The following is a 24,642-nucleotide window of genomic DNA, read 5'->3' on the forward strand; positions in this document are numbered from 1 at the left end:
ACCACTTTTGCTGTATCCCATAAATTTTGGTATGTCATATTTTCATTTTCATTTGTTTCTAGGTATTTTTGATTTGTCCTTTAATTTCTTCCTTGACCCAATTGTTGTTCAGTAGTGTATTGTTTAATCTTCACATATTTGTGGTTTTTCCCATTTTCTTCCTGTAGTTGATTTCTAGTTTCATACGATTGTGGTCAGAAAAGATGCTTGGCATCACTTCAGTTTTCTTAAATTTATTGAGACTTGTTTTGTGGCCTACTGTGTGATCTATCCTGGATAATTTTCCATGTGCATTTGAAAAACATGTGTATTCTGCAGCTTTTGGATGGAATGTTGTGTATACATCTAATAAGTCCATCTAGTCTAATGTGTCATTTAAGGCCAATGTTTGCTTATTAATCTTCTGTTTGGATGATCTATCCATTGGTGTAAGTGGAGTGTTAAAGCCCCCTACTATTATGGTGTTACTGTCTATTTCTCCTTTTATGTCTGTTAATAATTGCTTTATGTATTCAGGTGCTCCTATGTTGGGTGCATAGATATTTACAAGTGTTATATCCTCTTGTTGGACTGTTCCCTTTATCATTATGTAGTGCGCTTCTTTGTCTCTTGTTACAGCTTTTGTTTTAAAGTCTATTTTGCCTGATGTAAGTGTTGATACCTCAGCTTTCTTTTCATCGCCATTTGCATGGAGTATATTTTTCCACCCCTTCACTTTCACTTTGTGAAGATCTTTAGGTCTGAAGTGTGTCTTTTGTATGTAGCATATATATGGGTCTTACTTTTTTATCCAATCAGCCACCCTATGCCTTCTGATTGGAGCATTTAGTCCATTGACATTTAAAGTAGCTATTGATAGGAATGTACTTATTGCTATTTTGTTACCTTTTTAAATGAGTCTTTTAGTAGTTCTTGTCTGTTCCTTTCTTTTCTTGATCTCTTCCCTTGTGGTTTGATGGCTTTCTTTAGTATTATGTTTGGGTTCCTTTCTCTTAAATTTTTGTTTATTTATTATAGGTTTCTGGTTTGTGATTACCATGAGGTTCATATATAATAACCTATGTAAGTTGCTGGTCTCTTTAATTTGACCACTTGCTAAAAGCTCTACTCTTTACTTCCCTCCTCCCATGTTTTATATTTTTGATATCATATCTAACATCTTTTTTTTTTGTGCATGTGTATCCGTTACCCTCTTATCGTGGAAATAGATAATTTTAGTACTTTTGTTTTTTGATCTTCATAGGTGGTTCATCTGCTACCTTTACTGTATATTTGCCTTTACCAGTGATTTTATTGCTTTTTTTTGTTGTTGTTGTTGCATGTTTTGGTGAGGAAGATTGGCCCTGAGCTAACATCTGTTGCTAATCTTCCTCTTTTTGCTTGAGAATTTTGTTGCTGAGCTAACATCTGTGGCAGTCCTTCTCTATTTTTTATGTGGGATGCCACCACAGCATGGTGTGATGAGTGGTGCATAGGTCCACGCCTGGGATCCAAACCTGCAAACCCTGGGCTGCTGAAGCAGAGTGCATGAACTTTATGATGCCACTGAGCCAGCCCCATTTTTTGTTTTTGGTACTTTTCTTATTCCTATTTGTGGCCTTCTCTTTTACACTTAAATAAATCCCTTTAGCATTTCTCATAAGGCTCATTTCTTGGTGATAAACTCCTTTAATTTTTGCTTGTCTGGGAAACTCTTTATCTCTCCTTTCATTCTGAATGATAACCTTCCCAGGTAGAGTATTCTTGGCTGTAGGTTTTTTCCTTGTAGCACTTTAAATATATTGTGCCACTCCCTTCCAGCCTGTAAGGTGTCTGGTGAGAAGTCAGCTGATAGCCTTATGGGGTTTCCTTTGTAGGTAACTTGTTGCCTTTCTCTTGCAGCTGTTAGGATTCTCTATCTTTAATTTTTGATATTTTCATTACAATGTGTCTTGGTGTGGGTCTCTTTGGGTTTATCTTGTTTGGTTCTGTCTGTGCTTCCTGTACCTGGATGTCTGTTTCCTTCCTTAGGTTAAGAAAATTTTCAGCTATTATTTCTTCAAATAGATTCTCTGCCCATTTGTTTCTCTCTTCCCCTTCTGGGATACCTATAGCACTGATGTTAGTGCACTTGATCTTGTTCCAGAGATCCCTTTGACTGTCCTCATTCTTTAAAATTTTTTTTTCCTTTATATTTTTAGCTTTGGTGATTTCCTCTAGGTTTTCATCCAGCTTGCTGATCCATTCTTCTGTATCATCTGCTCTACTATTGAGTCCCTCTAGTGAATTTTTCATTTTCAGTATTGTATTCTTCATTTCTGATGGGATCTTCTTTATATTTTCCAGTTCTTTGTAGAAGTTTTCACTGAGTTCATCAGTTCTTCTTCCAAGATCGGTGAGCATCCTCATGACCATTAGTTTTTACTCTTTGTTAGGTATGTTGCTGATCTCTGTTTCTTTTAGTTCTTTTTCTGGGGTTTTGTCCTGTTCCCTTTCTTGGTATGTATTCCTTTGTGTCCTCATTTTGCCTCTTCCTCTGTGCTTGTATCTATGTATTGGGTCAGTCAACTATGTCTCCTAATCTTGGAGAGGTGGCCTTATGTAAAAGATGCCTTGTGAGGCCCAGCAGTGTGCTTCCCTCTCTTCATCAGTTTCAAATGTTCCAGGAGCATCTCCTGTGTGGGCTACTTGTGTCCTTCTGTTGTGGCAGGGTTGCTCCTCCTGCAGGTGCCCAGGAAGGCTAGGCTGTTCCCCAGCCAGCTCATTGTAAAGCTAAGCTACATGTGACTGCTATGGACCCTTCAGTCACTTTATCAGGTGTGGGGAGCCCCAGCACAGTTGGCCACAAGGTCTAATAACACATTCTTGTTGCAGTTTTTCTGTTAAGTGAGTAGGCCTCCAATGTGGCTAGTTACTAGGATCAGGGACTTACAATTGCTGTAGGCCTCCAGACTGCAAGGCTGTTGTTAGTTCTTTCAGGATTGCAGCTGAATGGGGCTGGCCACAAGCATGAGAGTGCCCAATTGTTTCAGGCTTTGGAAGACAGGGCCGATCCCCTATGTGGCTGTTTGAGAAGCACAAGTCTGCTGCACCTGACAAGCCCCACTGCCCACAGGGCCACACACTCCATCAACATAGTCCTGTCCCCTGTGTGTACCCCAACCCACTGAAGTGGACCCAGTCACCCCACTGCAGAGGCCCCACACAGTCCACCAATACAGGCCTGCCCCTTCTGCACACCCTGCCCTTCAGAGGCAGACCCACTCACCTGGCTGCAAAGGTTCCAGGCACCCCACCTATGTGGGCCCACAAGTTGCCTGAGGGCTTGCTATTGGGTGGGGCTAGTTCCTAGGGTGGGCTGGCTGCCCTGGCTGAGTTGGATTAAATTGGTGCTCTAGTGGGTGGGGCAGACCCCTGTGCTAACAGACCAGCTAAAGAACTCCAATGGCATCTGCTAGAGTCTGTGTCAGCACACCTGCACTAGGTCACAGTAATGGCTGCCACTAATGTCTCAGTTCTTGGGACAGTCTCTCCTCTCACTGATATGCACCCAGAGCACGTCAAATGTGTCACTTTTCACTAAAGTACTGTGCACATTTCTTTCTGGTGATTTAAGGTTGCTTTCCAAAATGGGTGAATTTGTGCATGGGCCCTTTAAGAGCAGGCTATTTTTCCCTTTATATCTGATAGCTTTTCTGGGGGTATTCCTCTTTGTTGTTAATAGCCAGCAAAACCAGCTATTATGACACTTATCTTGATTGTGCTGAGTCTAAAAGCTGCTTATAGTGGTAAAAACCCCCGTTCAGATCCCCCACTCCTCCAGGGAAGGCTTCATAACTTAGGCTTGCTCCCAGCCAGCCATAAAGTGCTGCAGCTTGAAGCTGGCTTTTTTCTCCCCAAAAGGTATTTCTTCCTCTTCCACCTCAGTCAGCACTGTTCCTTGTTGTGGGGGGTTCTTTTTTCCAGTTTTCAGTTCTCTCTCAGGGGTAATTGTTCCAAGGGCAGCTATAAAGTTTTTGTGTCCGGGGAGGAGGTGAGTTCAGAGTCCTCCTATGCTGCCATTTTGACACTGTCCCCCCTTTTATACTTTTGGCATCACTTTTTACCTTTTTTTTAATATTATATGTCTATTAACAAATTATACTAGCTATAATTATTTTTAATACTCTTTTCCTTTAACCTTTATACTATAGATAACACACCATTCTATTATAGAATTAGAGTTTTCTAAGTCTGATTGTATATTTATATTTACCAACATTTTGTATTCTTTCATATGTTTTCACGTTGCTGGTTAGTGTCTTTTCATTTCAGTTTAAAGTGCTCCTTTTAGCATTTATTGCAAGGCAGGTCTTGTCGTGATGAAATTCCTCAGCTTTGTTTGTTTTGGAAAGTATTTCTTCTTCATATCTGAAGAATAACTTTGCTGGATAGTGTATTCTTGTCTGGCAAAACTTTTTTTTTCAACCCTTTGTATGTATCATTCCACTCTCTCCTGGCCCGTAAGTTTCTGCTGAGAAATCACTGATAGCCTAATTGGGGTTCCTTTGTGGGTTACAATCTTTTTTCTCCTGGCTACTTTTTGCATTCTCTCTTTATCTTTGTTTTTTGGGCAGTTTCATTGTAATGTGTCTTGGAGAAGGTCTTTTTGCATTGAGAGAATAGTATGATGTATTAGCTTTGTGATCTGGTATGTCTAAATCTCTCTCCAGGGTTGGGAACTTCTGAGCTATTATTTCTTTAAACTTTCTTCCCCCCTTTCCCTCTCTTCTCTTTCTGGAACACAAATTATTCCAATATTTGTAAATTTGATAGTGCCCCATACATCACGTAGGCTTTTTTCATTCTTATTTCTTTGTTTTCGTATGATTGGATTATTTCAAAATTCCTATCCTGTAGCTCACTTATTCTATCTAACATTTGATCCACTTTCATGTGGATGCTCTCTATTGTATTTTTTTCATTTCATTCATTGAAGTATTCAGCTCCAGGATTTCTGTTTGTTCTTTTACATGATTTCTATCTCTTTGGTAAATATTTCATTTTGTTCATATATTTTTTTCCTGATTTTATTGACTTGTCTTTCTGAGTTTTCTTATGGCTCCTAGAGTTGCTTCAGAACAGCTATTTTGAATTTTTTTGTCAGCTCTATCACAAAGTTCTGTGCCTTTGAGCTTTGTGTTTGGAGAATTAGTGCTGTATTTTGGTGATGACATGTTTTCTTTATTTTTCATGTTCCTTGTAGTTTTGTGTTGCTGTTTTCACATTTGAAGTAGCCGACACCTTCTAAAGTTTTTACTATTTGTCTTCAGATGCTGTTCATTTGTGTTGTCATATCTGGGGTTTTCTCTGCTTTTGTATGGTTACACCTTCTCCACTCTTTTTGCTCCCTCTTGTGGCAGAATTCTTAAGTTTTTATGTCTTCCCAGGTTTTTACCCCTCACCAGGCTGGCTACTGGAAACCTCCTTTTTGTTTTCCAGAAGATGGCACTATAGGTCAATTTGTGGTTTCTTACTAGCTCACAGGTCCTGGTGTGTTTTTCTGATAGCACTTTGTTTACTGGCCTTGCTCTTGCCACTGCACTTGAGAGCATGCACAAGGAGCTGGTTGCAGAGTGATGGGAGGTGTGTGTTTAGCACTTGGGGTACTGGTGGTGCCTGCAGACCCGGTGGGGAGATCCTTGTTGACATAAGTCCACAAGCTCATGGATGGACTTCCCATTGAAGTCCTGAGCACAGTCACCAGGAACCGTGTTCCTTTAATGCCTTTTGATATTCTTATTGCCTCTTTCCTGATCTCCTCCCTCCCGCCAGTCATGGAGTTCTTGCCTTAGTACTCTGAGTGGAGAGAAACAGTCTAGCTGCACAACTAGGGTAACCCCACATTCACTCACTGCTTCCCTTTTCGTTGTGGAAGAGGTCACCACTGCCTGACAGTCAGTCCCATGCAGAGTTGCCTTGAGGGAGGTTTGGTGTTGGCCAATTCCTCTTACCATGTCCACTGTGTCCAAACTTGTCCTTTTATTTTTTATTTTTTTGCTCCAATGACTTGCTGGAATCTCCCCTTGGGAAAGCTGGACTCCGGCAAATTCTTTCTCTTCCATGGGTATCTGCCCAGGTGAGCATTCTCCAGGTGTTTTCCCAACTACGGCAAGAGGGGGATTGGGGCAGGTTTGCTGGCTCTGCTGGTTCTGCAGCCCATACTAACGTCTCTCTGCCTATTATCAGATGCAGCGACGTGCAAGACTCATTCTGGGTCTCTTGGCATATGGTCCTGGATTCCAAAACTCCTGCTAAGGCATATTTGTTAGTGGATGGATGTCCATTTAGTTGTTCAAAAAGAGAAAAAGGAGGAGTGTCTTACTCCACCATGATGCTGACGTCACCCTCTGGTACATTTTTTTAAAATGTGATCTTATCTTAAATATTCTTGTGGAAACCAAATTTTTAATTTGAAAATATTTTGTGACCACAGCCTATGTAAGTTAGCATACTTCTATATTATCACTTTTAATGATTGCATAGCATTCCATTATATGGACTGCCCTAATTTATTTTACTTAGGCAAACTTCAAGGACATTTTGTTTCCAATAGTTGCTTTTATAAATTAAATTGGAAAGAACTCTGCTGGTCATTTAGCTATTGCCTGTTTGCACTAAATCTAGCATTCTCTGCTCTGCTTTGAGATATTGGTATTGGGATTACATAAACCACATTTCACACTTGTCCCCTGGCTGCCTGTTAGGTTCTGCTCTGAGAGGTCCTACAGGAAGTTTGGAGGGCAGGATTACAGGATAAGGAACTTCTTCCTGTTTGCTGGATGCTCTTGTCAACATCACTCCAGCAATAGGAGCCCGTCACTTCGGCCATTAGTTCCAAACTCCAGCTTCTTCTTTTTAAAAAGTATTTTTAAAATTGAGATATAATTTACATATCATTAAATTCACTTCTTTAAAAGTGGAAAAATCATTTGTTTTAAGTATATTCACCAAGTTGTGCAACCATCACTACTATCTAATTCCAGCACGTTTTCTCACTCTCCAGCTTCTTTTAGCTCTCCCAGATTTAGTCACATTGATCCTTCTCTAACTATCAGCACCTGCTGAGCAGAATGCCCCTCAGAGTCAGGAGCCTCAGAGGTTTTTACCCCACCATGCCCTTCTGAAAGGCTTGCAGTAACTGGAAGACACCCTTCTGAGGGTCTGACTCTCAGTTCTAAATGGCTCTTCTCTGCGTACCTGAGATGCCACCATGACTCAGGCACTTCCTCTTCTTCAGATGTCTAATCCTAGCTCTGTGGGGCCACTCTTCTGAGTGGCTAAGTTCTTAGAGCTTCGACCTCTTCCATTTGCCTGGGCTGGTAGCTGCTACCTGCAGCTGTCACCCCTGTGTAATCTCAGTGTTCACTTTTGCCTTTAAAACACCTCTGTCTGTTAAATTCTCTCTGTTGTAGCATTTGAGTGGTCTTTCTTCCCATCTGGACCCTGATTGATGTAAACAATCTTGTACATACATCAATGAAATTAATTTTATTATTATAAAGGCATGTATAGTCATGTAAGTGGAATTGCCAGATTAAAAATCCTTTAAAGTTTGATAAAAATGAGGTTCCAGAGAGTTTACATGATTTAAACTCACAATAAAAGTGAGTGGGAATAAACATTTGCTGAAGCTCATAGCATAACTACACATTACTTTTCTATTTAATCTTTTTGAATCTTATATTGCAAAATGGTATTTTATTTATTCATAATTTCACCAAACTGGAAATAACTCAAATGTTGCTCAACTGGGGAATAATAGATAAGCAAACTGTGGTAAATCCATACCATGGAATAGGACTCAGAAATAAAAACCAACAAATTTATCGATACATCAAACAGCATGTTTGAATCTCAAATGTATTATGCTAAGTAGAGATACCAGATTCATATTGTGCTACATACTGTATGATTCCATATATATGACTTTCTAGAAAAGGCAAACCTATAGGCATGAAGAATAGATAGTCGCTGCCAGAGGTTAAGAGTGGTGAGCGACTTTGACTTCAAAAGGGTAACATGAAGGAATTTTTTGGGCAGTGATGAAACAGTTCTGTATTTTGACTGTGGTGGTGGTTACACAGGTCTATGCGTTTGTCAAAACTCATAAAATTGCATCAAATAGGGTGAACTTTTGTGTATATAAATTCAAAAAATTTACATCTCAATAAATGATATCATACATGTTTTTACTTAAACATTTACATTTCTTCAATTTTCAAAATGGACTTTTTCACACATGTATTTATTTGCATTTTCTTTTTTATTATATTACTGCTCAGTTCTGTAGTCCATTTAAATTTTTTCTTCTTATTGATTTAAAGATCTCCTTATTAATACATCTTTTCTTTCAAATAGTAAAAACAATTTCCCGGCTTATTTGTTTGTAACTTTTTTTAAACTACAACTGAGTTGTTTGTTATTTTCTATAATAAAATGTATCAGATATTAAATTTATGGTTTCTCTGTTTGGTGCCACAACTTTCCATCTAAGTTTATTTTTTTTACTAATGTAGTGGTTTACTTTAAACATTTCAAGTCTTGAATCCATGTGAAGTCTATCATTTGTGATCTATGGTCTAAGCTTTATTCCAAATTGTTGCGAATGACTTGCTCTTTGGAATACTCCATTCATGCCTTCATTCTTTTGAAATGCTACATTTATTATACTACATTTAAAAAATATTCTTAATTATGGCCGTTGTGTTTCCATAAAGCAGATGCCAAACTATTATAAATAATAGAGCAATATTATACATATTGATATTTTTTAGGCATTTTTTTCTCTTTTTTGAAATGCTTTCTAGCAGTTAATTTAGATTTTTATTTATTCCAGGATACTTGAGAATGCTTTCGTAAAGTGCACAATATGTATGTTGAAGAGAAAAAATATATATACAAAAATTAGTTGGGATTCTTATTGGAATCTTGTCAAAGAGTAGTGAATCTTTCTCTTTACGAAAGGGTATATCTCCATTTATTCACGTAATTTTAATGTCACAAAGGAAAGAATATGTAAACGAATAACGATATTTTCTTTTGGCTTGTGTCTCTTTTCTGATTTATCTATAATTTTCGTTTATTGCTTTCATGACTTTCATAAACTAGCTTTCTTATCTCCCCCCACCCCCGGGCTTCTTTTTCCTGAGAGAATTGCTGATGGTGTCAGATATTATTTTTTTATTGTATTGATGGGCTCTATTTCCTAGTATTTAAAAAAGTGAAAGTGATACGCAGGTTCCTTCACAGCTCTGCGTCTAAACGGCACACTGACTGCACAGACAACTCAGTTGGAATCCGTAACTTTCGGGGAACCCCAAACGGGCTCTGGGCTCCTTGGAGAACTATCTCAGACGCCCCAACTTCCCACGTGCTAGATAAGGCTGCGGTGTTATCCAATCCCGAGCCGCTGGTCGCGGAGACTCGAGGAAAAAGTAGCTCTAACGTTTAGCGCTGACTGTCCGGCGCTGCGCTCGGGTTTCTGCGCATGTCTAGTTCCGCCTTCGGCGTCCGTGCACTTCCGCCTTTTCCTTCTGTTTTCCTCAAGCCTCGCGTGGGAGGCGGTCCCGCGCCGCCGACTCCGGCCGCTCTTCTGGGGCGAGTGCTACGCGACGAGGTAGCCGCGCGTGAGCCTGGGAGGGTTGGACGAGGGCAGAGAGAGGCCCACGCGGCTTGGGGGCGGTCGGTGCCGGCCGGCGGGGAGGAGCCCCGCGGAACCCCGGGGCGGCGGGGAGGGGGCGTCTCCCTCAGGACAAGGGGTCGAAACCCCCTCGTGACCAACCCCTGCGCTGTGAGGCCCGGTTCTGGAGGCCGCAGGAGGGCATGTGCGCATGCGTGCCCGGTGCACCGAGCCCGTGGGAAGGGGAGGCGCTGCGGGGACGACGTGTGCGCACGCGTGACGGGTGGTTATGCGGCGTGGTCTTGGCAGAAGGGCTCGCTCGCTAGGCTGATTGAGCCATTACCAGTCTGTAGACGGACCGCATTCCCTTGGTTTTCCGTTTATCCTTTCTGGATTGTGGGGTGCTCTTCAATCATGTCCATTACTGCATCTTGATAGGTGCTCTTACTCTGTCCTGACTTGCACTAGCGCCTAAGGATCTTCAAGAATTATCTATTTTTGTTTCACTTGACAGAAGAAAATTATTTTTGCTCCTGAAGCTTAGTGACTTGTTCATGTTTACGGTTTGTTAGTGGCCAAGACCGAAAGTCGTGTCTCCCGGTTCCTAAGACTGTACTGTCTACTTTTTCATACAAGTAAAAGTTTCTTAGAGAAGATCTTTTTGAGAAACAGCAACAAAGGTAAAGAAATTAAAACATAGACCTTTTCTTGAAGCACTGCTTTTTTATACCTTTCTGTGGAGTCACTAACCAAAGGTTTGGTAACATTAGTAGGAAAATTGGTAAACAGCCTAGTCCTGAGTTTTTTTTTTAAATAGTTTGGTGAAGAGTTAATTTTTATTAGGTGTAGTGTTATTTTTTTTTAACCAATTTTGTCATGTAAAATATTTTGTGAACACCAAGAGAGGTTTAAAATGTTAAATCCTTAGGAAGTAAAAATTTACATTTGCCCAGTGAAAAATTTTACGCCCAAGAGCTGCATGATTGTATTGGAGTCATGCTAGATAGGTGGTCTTTGAGCATCCCTCTGTTCCTTCTGAAGGTCACGGGGCCGTTGCTGTTCTCCCTATCTAGTGCGTGTGTCTAGCTTTAGAGGGCAGGAGAATTCAGAATTGCCAGGCAGGCCAGATTTTTCATGACTCCATTCCTTTTCTTCTAACCCAGCACCTTCAGAGTTGTCTACATTTTTGCAAGAGCAGCCGAAAATGAACAAATCCCAGGTAAGTTGTTTGTTCATTCCCCACTTTGTTTTATAATGGACTTTGTGAGATTTGTAACAGTACGTATGTTAAGGTGGGAAATTAGTGATAGATGAAAATCAGACTTCGCAGAAAATAGAAATTAACAAGCAGATCAATAGGGCTAAGTTGGCTTGTAGATGTAGGTTGGTCATTACATATCTTAGTGTTTCTAAGTGACCTGCAAATAATCTCTGATGTTTCCGATAACCATGGCAGAAAGGGAGACACTGTATTTTGGATCCAGACAGACTGATTGCTTTCAAGACGTAGAGACTTCCTGGAAGATGTCTTTTTTGGTCTTAACATACGGTCACATAGTGAATAATTCCAGTGACAGCCCCGAAATGAGTGCCTAAAACTGCTCCTCACTGAGAGTAAAGGAGTCCAAGATATGGTTCAAGGACAGTTGTCCCTTGGTGTCCGCGGGGATTGGTTCCAGACCGCCCCCGGGGCAGATACCAAAATCCGAGGATGCTCAAGTCCCTTAGTCGGCCCTCCATGTCCGTGGTTCTACGTCCGCAGATATGGAGGGCTGACTAGTCAATTTTGTGATAGTCTTGTTTGATCCTGGTATAAAACCTGGTAGGTTTAGAGGAATGAATGGCCTGCGTGCCTGTTCCAGAAACTCTCCATAGCTATTTTATCTCAGCCAGGCTGTGCATACAAGTTGTGCAGCAGGTGGTTCAAAGTTAAATTCTCTGGTAAATGTTTCTGAGCTTCTCAGTCAGATTTTACCCCATAGCATTCTGTCTTGGTTTTTCCCCTCTGCTTTTCAGAATCTATCCAGGTAAAGGTCACCAGTGACTTGACTGTAGTTGCCTTCCTTGAACAACTGCTCCGTCACCCTACTGACTGCTCTTTCTGAGACAGCTTCCTTTGTTGGCTTCTGATACCACTCTTCTGACGGCTCCCTCTTGGGATCTTCCTTATTGTTCCCCCTAGTTTAGTTCCAAGTTTTCATCCTTTGTCTACTAGTCTTCTCACTTTATCTCTATATGTATATTGAAAAAAATGTAGATAATTGAACAATACTGTTTATTGTTTTAGGTGCTTTTAAAAAATATGTAAATTATCTTAATGTATATATATGATAACATTCTCCCCCAATCCCCCGATAATTTGAGATCTATCCATATGTAGTTTATTCCTTTTAATGTTATATTTTCCATTGTATGGCTAGACTGTATTCTAAATACTGTATTTTACTGGCAGACATTTAGGTAATTTCCATTTTTCAGTAATAATGGTGTGAATATCCTTGTCATTCTCTCTGCACAAATGCAAGTGTATCTGCCGACTCCAGCGCAGTGCTTCTTAAAGTGAGGTTCGTTGACCGGAAGTGGCAGCATCACCTGGAAACTAGTTTGAAATGCAGATTCTCATGCTCCATCCCAAACCTACTGGAAGAGAAATTCTGGGGGCGAGGCCCCGGCAATCTGTGTACTAAGAAGGTGTCCATGTGATGCTGATACCCACTGAGTTTAAGAATCCCTGCTCTGGGGTCCTATGATTAAGATTTTTGAGTTATGGGATATGAGGATTTCTAATTTTTGTGGGTATATTGTTATTCATTAGAAAACTGCTTTTCTTCCCTCCTCTCCAGATATGTAAATTATTTCTATGCTAATGGGTGAAAAACTTTTCTGTTCAATTTTCATGCATCTGGTTATTGAGATTGTTCAGGTTTCATAAATTTATGGCTTTTCAGATTTTCTTCTGCTGAGTTTTGTAAGAATTCCATCTGTATTTTAAATGGTAATCTTTTGTTATAGTTGTTACTAATTATCTTCTCTCAGTAGGTAGGCTTTTTGTCTTTTAACTTAATGGTGTCCTTTCTGAAACTTTTATATTGTGATAGAACTCTTTTGTGTCTTGTATTTTTTATTCTTATTTTCCTTACCCCAGGGGCCTAATGAAATTTTGTTACATTTTGTCTAAGAATATCAAATTTGAAATTTTTTTTTTAATATTTAGGACATTAATCAGTCCAGAGGTTTTTTTTTAGTATAATCTGATGAAAGGATCTAATTTTATATTTGTCCTTCTGTAAAAAATAAGCAGCACAATAAAAGGATATACTTCTTGACAAAGGACTAGCAGAGTAGGTCTGAGTGGGATGCCTGCCATGTTTTTTCATTATGCATGCTGCCGGCATTGGTGTAAGGTAGATTTTGTCATGTTCACAAAGTATCCTTTGAGTCTTACTTTATTAAAAATGAGAATTTAATTTTTCCAAATGTCTACTTAATATTTTATGGGTATGATGATAGCATTTTTCTTTTTGGATCTATTGAATTATATTTCCACATTTCTTAATAACTAATGTTTGTGTTCTGAAACAAGCCCCACTTGGTCAAAAAGTATTACTCTTTCTTTTTTTTGCTGAGGAAGATTAGCCCTGAGCTAACGTCTGTTGCCAGTCTTCCTCTTTTTGCTTGAGAAAGATTGTTGCTGAGCTAACATCGGTGCCAATCTTCCTCTGTTTTGTATGTGGGATGCCACCATAGCATGGCTTGATGAGCAGTGTGTAGGTCTGTGTCTAGGATCCGAACCTGCAAACCCCAGGCTGCTGGAGCATGAGAACCTAACCACTACACCAACGCACCAACGAGCTGGCCCCCAAAGCTTTTTGATAGATGCATTTAAGGATATAATTTCCCTGTGTGCCACTTTAGCTGAAAAATCCAAGTATCAATATGTAGTGTGTGTGTTTTTTTCCTACACAGGTTTCAGTTTGCTTTCTTTTCCTTCTTTGGTCAGTAAATGAAAATGTACATTAATTTTTAATAAATCTTTTTTCTATATATATAGCAGATATAAAAAAGTTCACAAATCTTAAGTATAGAGCTCAATGAATTATTCTAAATCCAGTGCCCATATAACTAATACAGAGGTCAAAACAAACACTACTAGCACTCCGGAAGCTTCCCTGGTACTCCTCTCATAATCCCTAATACCTTCTAGTGGATTCATTTGCATATAATCTGTGGCTTCTGTGGTAGAATTGAGTAGTAAAGTCACAGACCATCTGGCCCTCAAAGCCTAAAGTACAGTCTGGCTCTTCACAAGGAAAAGTTTGCAAATCTCTAGATTAGTTTATTAAATTTGTTAGTGTTGGTGTTATTTGTGTCCTGTTTAAAATTAATTTTCCTTACTGCAAGCTCATAAAGGTAATCTCCTGTGTTGTTTTTTAAATATTTATTGTTTTTGGCTTTCACATTTATTTTAATGGAACTGATGTTCACTTTTGTATGAATAGGCATCAGGTTACTGTTTTCCTATAAAATTTATCTAGAATCAGTTTTGAAGAATGACTTTCCTAACTGTTTTGCAGTGTCACATATGTTATAATAATGTGTACATCTATGTCTGGGTCTTTTTTGGACTCTATTCTGTTCCATTAGTTTGTTTTGTCTCTTATGCTAGTATCACATTTGATAAAAAGTGTTTATGTTTAATGGTGTATGTCCTTTCAGATTTTTTCCTCTTTAGCAGAATCCTGGCTTTTCTTGGCCCTTTGCATTCTCATATAAATGTTGTTAGTATTCACAAAATAACCTGCTGGGACTGGGACTTTCTTTGGGGTTGGATTGAATCTGTAAATAAGTTTGGGGAAAATTGCTAATTTTTTGATGTTGAATCTTCTAATCTGTGAACATGGTATATTTCCTACATTTGTGTAAGTCTTTTTTTTTTTTTTTTTTTTGAGGAACATCAGCCCAGAGCTAACATCTGCTGCCAGTCCTCCTCTTTTTGCTGAGGAAGACTGGCCCTGAGCTAACATCCATGCCCATCTTCCTCTACTTTATATGTGGGATGCCTACCACAGCATGGCTTGCCGAACGGTGCCATATCAGCACCCGGGATCTGAACCAGCGGGCCCCGAGCTGCCGAAGCAAAACGTGCGCACTTAACCACTGCGCCACCAGGCCGGCCCCAGTGTGTAAGTCTTAAGTAGTTTTAAAAGTGTTTTGTGGGGGCCGGGCCCCATGCCCAAGTGGTTAAGTTCTCAGGCTCCACTTTGGCAGCCCAGGGTTTTGCTGATTTGGATCCTGGGCGCGGACATAGCACTGCTCATCAGGCCATGCTGAGGCAGCATCCCACATGCCACAACTAGAAGGACTGACAACTATAATATACAACTATGTACTGAGGGGATTGGGGAGAAAAAGAAAAATAAGTGTTTTATGTAGAGTTTTTGCATACCTATTGTTAGTTATTTCTATGTATTTAGTATTTTTATTAATATACATATATTTTTAGTTGCACTTTCTAATTATTTTTTCCAATTTTTAAATCTTTTTTTCTTTATTGTACTGCTAGGTCCTCTAATATACTGAGTAGAAACAAGAGTAGGCTTCCTTGTCTTAATTCTGTTCTCAAAGGGAAAGCTTTCCTTTCAATTCATGATTTTTGTTGTATTTTTTGTATTTCTTATCACATCAAAGATGTCCCATTCTATTTCTAGTTATCTAAAGCATTGGTTTTTTTTTTTATGAGTCCCTTTTAGATTTTATCAGATGGTTTTTGATTTCTATAGAAATCATCATATGATTTGTCTCTTTTATTTTCTTAATTGGTGAGTTACGTTAATTTTCAAATGTAAAACTAATTAGATATTCCTGAAATAAACCTAAATGGGTAATGTTATACGTTCTGTATGTTATTGGCTTTAGTTTGTTAATATTTTGTTTGGGATTTTTGCATCTGTGTCCATGAAAGAGATTGACCTGTAAGTTTTTGTTAGATTTGTTGTCAAGATTATGTTGAATTCATAAAATAAATTCTTGTGTATTTCCCTTTGCTGTCTCCATAAGAGTTTGTTTTATTTTTGTTGCTATTTCTTCCTTAGGTATTCCTTACACTGTGAGGCCAGCTGTGCCTGGAGTTTCCTCCATGGGAATATTTTAAATTATAGAGTCAATTTCCTTAATAAATATGGGACATTATATTTAAAAAAAATAAATTTGGATAAGTGGTTTTTTCTACGAATTTGACCTTTTTTCCTAAATTTTCAAATTTATTGATTCAAATTACTTCATTATATTTTCATGCACTATGCGACCTGTGTAGGGATGTTCTTTCTTCATATCAGATATTGGTGAGTAGGCTTTCTTTATATCGTCATCAGTCTTGCCATGGCATTGTGAGGTCTTTTTCAAAGAACAGATTTGTCTTTGTTTTTTCTCTCTTTATTGTATGTATATGTTTTTTAATTCATATATTTCTGACTGTAATATGTCCTTCCATGTCCTTACGTTGGGTGTATTTGCTCTTTTTCTAAAGAAGATGGATACTTAACTGATTTTCTTTTTACTTTTCTAGTATGTGCTATTAATACATTTTTTTCTAAACATGACTTTTGAGCCATCTTTCTCAGGTTTTGATACGTTGTATTTTTGATAAGTCATTTAAAAGTATTCTCAAATCTCCATTTAGAAATGTATCTCTTAATTTGTAAACACTGGGAAATTTTCTAGTTGATGTTTTCATTAATGATTGCTATCTTAAACACTGTGCAAAAAGAACTTTCTCTGTGTGATATCAAATCTTTGAAGTTTGTTGAAATCTGCTCTATGGTCCAGAATGTGGTCAACTTTGGTACAGAAGGTCCGTGTGAATCTGAGAAGTATATATATTCTGTAACTTGGCGGTGCATTTTCTCCTTTGAAGGTAATGTTTCCTTTATCTCTGGCTGTTTTCAAGGTTTTCCTTTTATCTTCAGTCTTTCTCATAGTATTCAGTTTTCTTGTTGAAATTCTCCATCTTGCCATCTTTTTTCCTTCATTATTTCAATGACAGTTGTTAAATCTGGGTGAGATAATTCCAGTATCTCGAGCTCCCATGTGTCTAAGCTTGAATTTCGGGAAAAAATGTACTAGGTCATTCATTCTGCAAATATTTTTTGAACACCCGTTATGTGTTTTAAGTGTTTGGAGTACATACTGTGAACAAAATAATCTGCTTTTCTGGAACCTGTTTGGAACCTGAAATATTCTAGTTGGACATGCTGAATTACTCTTTGAATAGACCATTGTGAGTTGTTTGCCAGTGTTTTATTTAGAATATTTGTATCAAAATTAAATATGAACTCTTCTTAAAAAATATTTTGTTTTGATATTAAGTTTATGATAGTTAACAGGTATTTTCCTATGGTCTGGGGTGTTTAATTACATGGATTATCATTTTATTATGGTGGCTAGACTTTTAATTCTAAAAACATCTGGTACTGGTGATTTTTCCGTGGTAGATCTTCAAGATCTTCAATTGATTATTAAATCATATTTCTGATTGTTAGTCTTTAGACCAGTTTTCTGTTTCTTTCTGAGTCAATTTTGGTAGTTTAAGTTTCTAAAGAAAACATCTATTTCCTCTGAAATTTAGTATAATATTCTCTTTTGTTTTCCTATCTCCTCTATTTTCATGGATATGTGAGTGTGTCTTCATTAAAGTGTCCTCGTACTTACAGTAGTTTTTTTTGTATGTGATGGGCTTTTATGGTATTTGGTACCAAAAAAGATAAGTGAATTATTTCTCTTCCTGGAGAATCGTCTTTGCTCATTTAATTATTTTGGCTCTCAGTGTTACCTTATCTGATGTAAATATAGCCAAACCTACTTTTATTTTGCTTATATTTTATGTGGCTTATTTGGTATTTGCTTGTCATTTTATTTTAAAATTTCTTGATCTTTTCTTGCAAATAACCTCTGACAGATTTTCTTTTCAAATCAGGTATGTCTGTCATTGGTAAAAAATTTAGCACGTTCACATGACATCTTATAGCTTAGTTGTTTTTTTTTTTCCAATTTAGTTTACTGTGTTATCTTAGCATAATAACATCATTGATATTTTGTATGTTCTACTTTATATTATAGTTTTTCTCATACCTTCTGTTTCTTTACTTTTTGCACTTCTGGTCAAATTTTTTTTTCTTCTAATTTGGTAGATTGCTGCTTTTCTGATTACCAGCACATTAACAACTTATAACTGAGTCTGTATTTCTTTATTAACGTATCTATGTTAGAATGTTTTCTTGTCAACATCTTTTGATTGTCCATTTCTTCTCTTTCGTCCAAGGTAGAAAAGAACTTCAGAAAGATTTTTGTATTTCCATGTCACTCCCTAACAAGCTCCTTGGTTTTGTTGTGGTGTTTCGGAATCTTTTTTTCAATCTGTAGTTTCACGAATAGTATGTCAATTCTATTTCAGGAACTTAGTCATTTTATACTATAAATTTCAAAAAATATTTGTATTTTTTCCTCAGTTTATTCAAGAAAAATACACATAAGTTAAATGTCAAGCTTGATGAATTTTTATGTATGTATATACCTAAGTAATTACCACCCAGTGTCCATAAGGTCCGCTGGTACTCCAAGATCATTATTCTAATTTCTGTTATTATTGATTAGTTTTGCTTGTATGTCCGGCTTTCACTCACTGTAGTAACTGAGAGATTCATCTGTTTTGCTGGGTGTATCAGTTTTTTTTAATGGCTGTATAGTGTTCCTCTATATGACTATACAACAGTTTATTTCTCTATCATATTGATGGACATTTGGACTGTCTCCAGATTTTGGCCATTGTAAACAAAACTGCTGTGAACATATATACAGGCTTTTTGGTTGACAAGAATAGTCATCGATGTTGAGTATATAACTAGGAGAGGTTACTCCATACAGTCAGGCATCACTTAACAGCGGGGATAGATTCTGAGAAGTATGTCGTTAGGCGATTTTGTCGTGCGAACATTGTAGAGTGTGCTTACGCAAACCTAGATGGTATAGCCTACTACACACCTAGGTTATATGGTACTAGTCTTATGGGACATGTGCAAAACGTTATGTGGCTTTAGTAGCAAGTCCCAAATATTTTTCCAGAGTGTATGTATTTACTTATAGTTCCACTGGCAAGGTGTGAAGGTTTCTGTTGCTTCATATACTTTCCAGTATCTCCAATTGGTATTTTCTGACTTTTTCACTTTAGATATTTCAGTGAGTATAGTGGTGTGTCATTGTGGTTATCCTGTGAGAATAGAATAGGAGCTAGGTACTAGATAGGGGCACAAGGGAGCTTTTGGTCTCAGGTAATGTTTTGTTTCTTGATCTGGATGCTGGTTATATGGGTGTGTTTACTGTGTGAAAATTGAGCCATTTGTGAACTTCAGTACAGTGTGCATTGTTTTTATATATATTCAATAAAAATTACAAAAATCACAAAGGAAGAGGTGGTGATAAATTGTTTATCTAAAGAAGTCTCAAGACTATCATTAAGCTAAAACCATGAGTCACAATCTGATTACTTATTTCACACATGGAGATGAGAATTCTTCTGCATGTTTCCTTCCTTAATTTTCTTATATCTGATGCTCTTTTGAAACTTAAAGAAATTGATTGATCTTAATTATTTTTTAATTTTATTGAAAATAATTAAGAAATATAATTGTATATATTTAAAGTGTACAATGTGATAATACAATACTACATTGTGGAATGATTACCAAGATCAAGATAATTGACAAATCCAACAGCTTACATAGTTAACTTTTTTTTTTCTGTAATGGTGAGAATGGTTAAGATATACTATCAGCATCTTTCGAGTATACAATATTGTATTATTAGCTGTAGTCACTATACTGTGCATTAGGTCCTCCAAAGTACTTACAACTAAAAATTTCTACCCTTTGACTTACATCACCGTATTGCCCCCTGCCAGCCCCTGGCAACCACCATTTTATTCTGTTTCTATGAAATTGGCTTTTTTTTTTTTTAGATTCCACATAGAAGTTATACTTTACAGTATTTGTCTTTCTTTATCTAACTTATTTCATTTAGCATAATGCCCTCAAGGTCCATCCATATTGTCTCAAATGGCAGGATTTCCTTCATTTTTGTGGCTGAATAACATTCGTGTGTGTGTGTGTGTGTCTGTATCCCCCGGATTTTCTTTATCCATTTATCTGTTGATGGCCACTTAGGCTGTTTCCAGGTTGTGGCTATCGTGAATATGCTACAGTGAACATGAGGGTGCAGATATCTTTTTGGGATAGTGATTTTGTTTCTTTTGCATTTATATGCACAAGTGGAATTGCTGGATCATATACTAGTTCTGTTTTTAATTTTTTGAGGAACCTCTATAGTGTTTTCCATAGTGGCTGCACCAGTTTACATTCCCACTAAGCAGTGCACAAGGGTCCTTTTCTCCATATCTTTGCCAACACTTGTTAACTATTGTCTTTTTGATAATATCCATTCTAACAGCTGTGAGGTGATACCTCATTGTGGTTTTGATTTGCATTTCCCTGATGATTAGTGATGTTGAGCATCTTTTCATATACCTATTGGCTGTCTGTCTTTGGAAAAATGTCTATTCAGATCATTTGCCCACTTTTTAATTGGATTATTTACTTTTTGCTTTTGAGTTTTATGAGTTCTTTATATGTTTTGACTATTAACTCCTATCAGATATATGGTTTGTGAATATTTTCTCCCTTTCTGTAGGTTGCCTTTTCAATTTATTGATTGTTTCCTTTGCTGTGCAGAAGTTCTTAAGTGTGATGCAGTCCTACATGTTTATTTTAGCTTTTGTTGCCTGTGCTTTTGGTGTTTTAACCAAGAAATCATTGCTGAGAATGATGTCAAGGAGCTACTTGCCTACGTTTTCTTCTAGGAGTTTTATGGTATCAGGTCTTATGTTTAAGTCTTTGAGCCATTTTGAGTTAATTTTTGTGAGCAGTGTAAGATAGGAATACAGTTTCATTCTTTTGTGTGTGGGTATACAGTTTTCCCAGCACCATTTATTGAAAAGACTGTCCTTTCCCCATTGTGTGTTCCTGGTGTCTTGTCAAACATCAATTGAGCATATATGCATGCGTTTATGTCTGGCATCTCTGTTCTGTTTCACTTGACTGCAGCTCTTTCTATCACTGAAATCTCCCTTTCACTGCAGTTGGTATTCCCTCTAATGTAACTTAATTAGTCCTTCATTAATTCATTCAGCAACCATTTCTGAATATTTGTTATGTGTTGTCTTGTGTGCCAGATACTGAGGATTCTGAGAAGAATGAGACACAGCTCCTGATAAGGAGAAACTCTTAGAAGTGTGTAGGCATTCAAACAAACTCACATATTTTTGACATTATTATAAGTGAACAACACAGATAGAAACAAAATCCTGTTTTGTTTTCCTTATGATTTTTTCTGGTTTAAGAAAGGGCAGGATTTTCAAGCTTAAAATAATTGTTTTTTATGTTGAGTGATTTAACCTATTTTCATTTATTATTGTTTGGTTTTAGTCCCTGCATCCCACAGTGTATTTATTCACTATACTTTTTCTTGTTGGTTCTTCATTCATAGTTTATTGATTTATTTTGTTTTGTTTTTTTTGACACTGAATCAGTCAACTTAGAATGCAGTATTCTGTTGTAACATAAGATCCCTAAATTTCATTTTTGCTTGTGTCCATGATCTTACTGGGTAAGCTGTGGCTTTCTGTTCCATGTACTCTTCATTCTGGGGTCAAGGATGAAGGTTGATGGCTCTGAAAACTTCTACCTGAAGTGACACACTTTACCACTTTTCATCGGCCAAAGCAAGTTATGTGGCCCAGCTTGCTGTCAGTGGGTAGGAATTATAATTCTGTAGGGACTGGCTGGTGGGATGGGGCTTAATTGAGAGGTGAAGCAAATATTTTGTCACTGATACCATTACCAAGTGACTTTTCATGATTTACTTTTTATATTTACTCCCTCTAGTGGTTCAGTTTCCTATTTTTATTCTAATATCATTTAAGTTTTTTTTTTCTTTTGAGGAAGATTGGCCCTGAGCTAACATCCGTGCCCATCTTCCTCTATTTTATATGTGGGACCCTGGCCACAGCATGGCTTGATAAGTGGTGCGTAGGTCCGTACCTGGGATCTGAACTGGTGAACCCCAGGCCACTGAAGCAGAGTGTGCAAACTTAATCGCCACGCCACCTGGCTGGGCCCTATTATCATTTAAGTTTAAACTCAGGTTTAAGCTTATAATTTCCTATCAAAATATAAAAGGGTTTTTATTGTTAGTTTATATCTTCTTCACATTTACTTCGATTGTCTTCCACTATCCTGTTTTGTGGGAGTCATCTGAACTATTTTGTTTTCTTTAATGAGGACTATTTTTAATATTCTTTTTAAGACAGTTGATTAGAAATCAGAGCTACTATGGTTGAATATATCTTTTTGAGTGGTGAGTTCTAACTTTGAGCCTGGGTACTGTGTTCAATACATTTTCTGGATTAGCTAATGCAACCCTACAATAGCTTAATGTTGGAGGTACTGTTACTATACAACGTAGTGAGGGTTTATATTCAGGATCTATATGGAATAGTTCACTTGAAGAATATGCAGTTTGATGGTTGACAGATTTGAGATATCTTGAGTCTGAGCCTACTGGAAGTTGCTTATTCTTCTGAATGAGGTAGAATCTGCCAAGTTGGTACTTGAAATGTCAGAACTGCCTGCTAGAAATGATACTGCAAGTTTTCTCAGTTGGTCATTAGGCACCTGCTGATTTTGAAAATTGCTCAAAAAGAACTTTGTGTTCTATTGCCAATTTTATCATATTGCTTTACCTAATGTCTTCATAAACTCGTGTTACTTTACTTCTCAATCAGTGTACTCTCTCATTTGAGATATTTAAGGAACCTCAGCATCAACAGATAGATTTTATTTACATGTTCTTTATTATTAGCAACTTAAGAAAATGTCACAATTGCAACCTCTTTCCTTTCAGAAGTGATGAATTATTCTGTTGTGAACCATATAGCTGCTGGCTGTGGATTTACCAGCAGCTAGTTATTGCTGGTTTCATATGTTCATTCACTATTTCATGTATGCCATTTTCCTCCTTATCTGGATTCTGGTTGTTGGTCTTTTAAAAAATCTGCTATTGACCTTACATAGAGTAAAGTGTGTAAGTCGCATTCATCATAACTGTATCTTTTTTTTATTGAGTTAATGATAGGTTACTATCTTGTGAAATTTCAGTTGTACATTAATGTTTGTCATTCGTGTTGTAGGTGCACCACTTCACCCTTTGTGCCCACCCCCCACCCCACCTTTCCCCTGGTATCCACTAAACTGTTCTTAGTCCACATTTTTAAATTCCTCATATGAGTGGAGTCATACACAGATTATCCTTCTCTAGCTGGCTTATTTCACTTAACATAATTCCCTCAAGGTCCATCCATGTTATTGGAAATGGAATGATTTTGTTCTCTTCTGCAGCTGAGTAGTATTCCATTGTATATATGTACCACATCTTCTTTATCCATTCGTCTGTTGATGGGCACTTAGGTTGCTTCCATGTCTTGGCTATTGTAAATAATGCTGCAATGAACATTGGGGTGCATAGGACTTTTGGGATTGCTGACTTCAAGCTCTTTGGATAAATACCCAGTAGTGGGATGGCTGGATGGTATGGTAATTCTATTTTTAATTTTTTGAGGAATCTCCATACTGTTTTCCATAGTGGCTGCACCAGTTTGCATTCCCACCAGCAGTGTATGACGGTTGCTTTTTCTCCACAACCTCTCCAACATTTGCTACTGTTAGTTTTAGATATTTTTGTCATTCTAATGGGTGTAAGGTGGTATCTTAGTGTAGTTTTGATTTGCATTTCCCTGATGATCAGTAGTGATGAACATCTTTTTATGTGCCTATTGGCCATCCGTATATCTTCTTTGGAGAAATGTCTGTTCGTGTCTGCAGCCCATTTTTTGATTGGGTTGTTTGATTTTTTTGTTGTTGAGTTGTGAGAGTTCTTTATATATTATGGATATTAAGCCTTTGTCAGATATATGACTTGCAAATATTTTTTCCCAGTTAGTGGATTGTTTTTTTGTTTCAATCCTGTTTTCCTTTGCCTTGAAGAAGCTCTTTAGTCTGATGAAGTCCCATTTGTTTATTCTTTCTATTGTTTCCCTTCTCTGAGAAGACATGGTGTCCAAAAAGATCTTTTTAATACTGGTGTCAAAGAGTGTACTGCCTACGTTTTCTTCCAGAAGCCTTATGGTTTCAAGTCTCAGCTTTAGGTCTTTGATCCATTTTGAGTTTATTTTGGTGAATGGTGAAAAAGAATGGTCAATTTTCATTCTTTTACATGTGGCTTTCCAGTTTCCCCAGCACCATTTGTTGAAAAGACTTTCTTTTCTCCATTGTATGCCCTCAGCTCCTTTGTTGAAGATAAGCTGTCCATAGATGTGTGGTTTTATTTCTGGGCTTTCAATTCTGTTCCATTGATCTGTGCACCTGTTTTTGTACCAGTACCATGCTGTTTTGATTACTGTAGCTTTGTAGTATGTTTTGAAGTCAGGGATTGTGATGCCTCCCGTTTTGTTCTTTTTTCTCAGGATTGCTTTAGCAATTCTGGGTCTTTTGTTGCCCCATATGAATTTTAGGATTCTTTGTTCTAATTTTGTAAAGAATGTCATTGGGATTCTGATTGGGATGGCATTGAATCTGTAGATTGCTTTAGGTAGAATGGACATTTTAACTATGTTTATTCTTCCAATCCATGTGCATGGAATGTCTTTCCATCTCCTTATGTCGTCATCCAATTCTCTCAGAAAGGCCTTGTAATTTTCATTATATAGGTCCTTCACTTCCTTAGTTAAATTTACCCCAAGGTATTTTATTCTTTTTGTTGCGATTGTGAATGGTATTGAGTTCTTGAGTTCTTTTTTCTGTTAGTTCGTTATTGGAGTATAGAAATGCTACTGATTTATG

At 37.6% G+C, this 24,642-nt stretch overlaps 1 protein-coding gene across 1 annotated transcript in view; it reads left to right on the forward strand.

The window, feature by feature from the left end:
• Positions 1 to 24,642, forward strand: part of LOC103551189 (zinc finger protein 33B-like) — a 79,863-nt gene that overhangs the window by 25,904 nt on the left and 29,317 nt on the right. Inside the window, 1 exon segment of the mRNA XM_070567418.1 lies at positions 10,804 to 10,859. Within this exon segment, the coding sequence (XP_070423519.1) occupies positions 10,804 to 10,859 (56 nt within the window).

Source organism: Equus przewalskii, chromosome 1 (assembly GCF_037783145.1).
Source record: "Equus przewalskii isolate Varuska chromosome 1, EquPr2, whole genome shotgun sequence".
Lineage (NCBI taxonomy): Eukaryota > Metazoa > Chordata > Mammalia > Perissodactyla > Equidae > Equus > Equus przewalskii.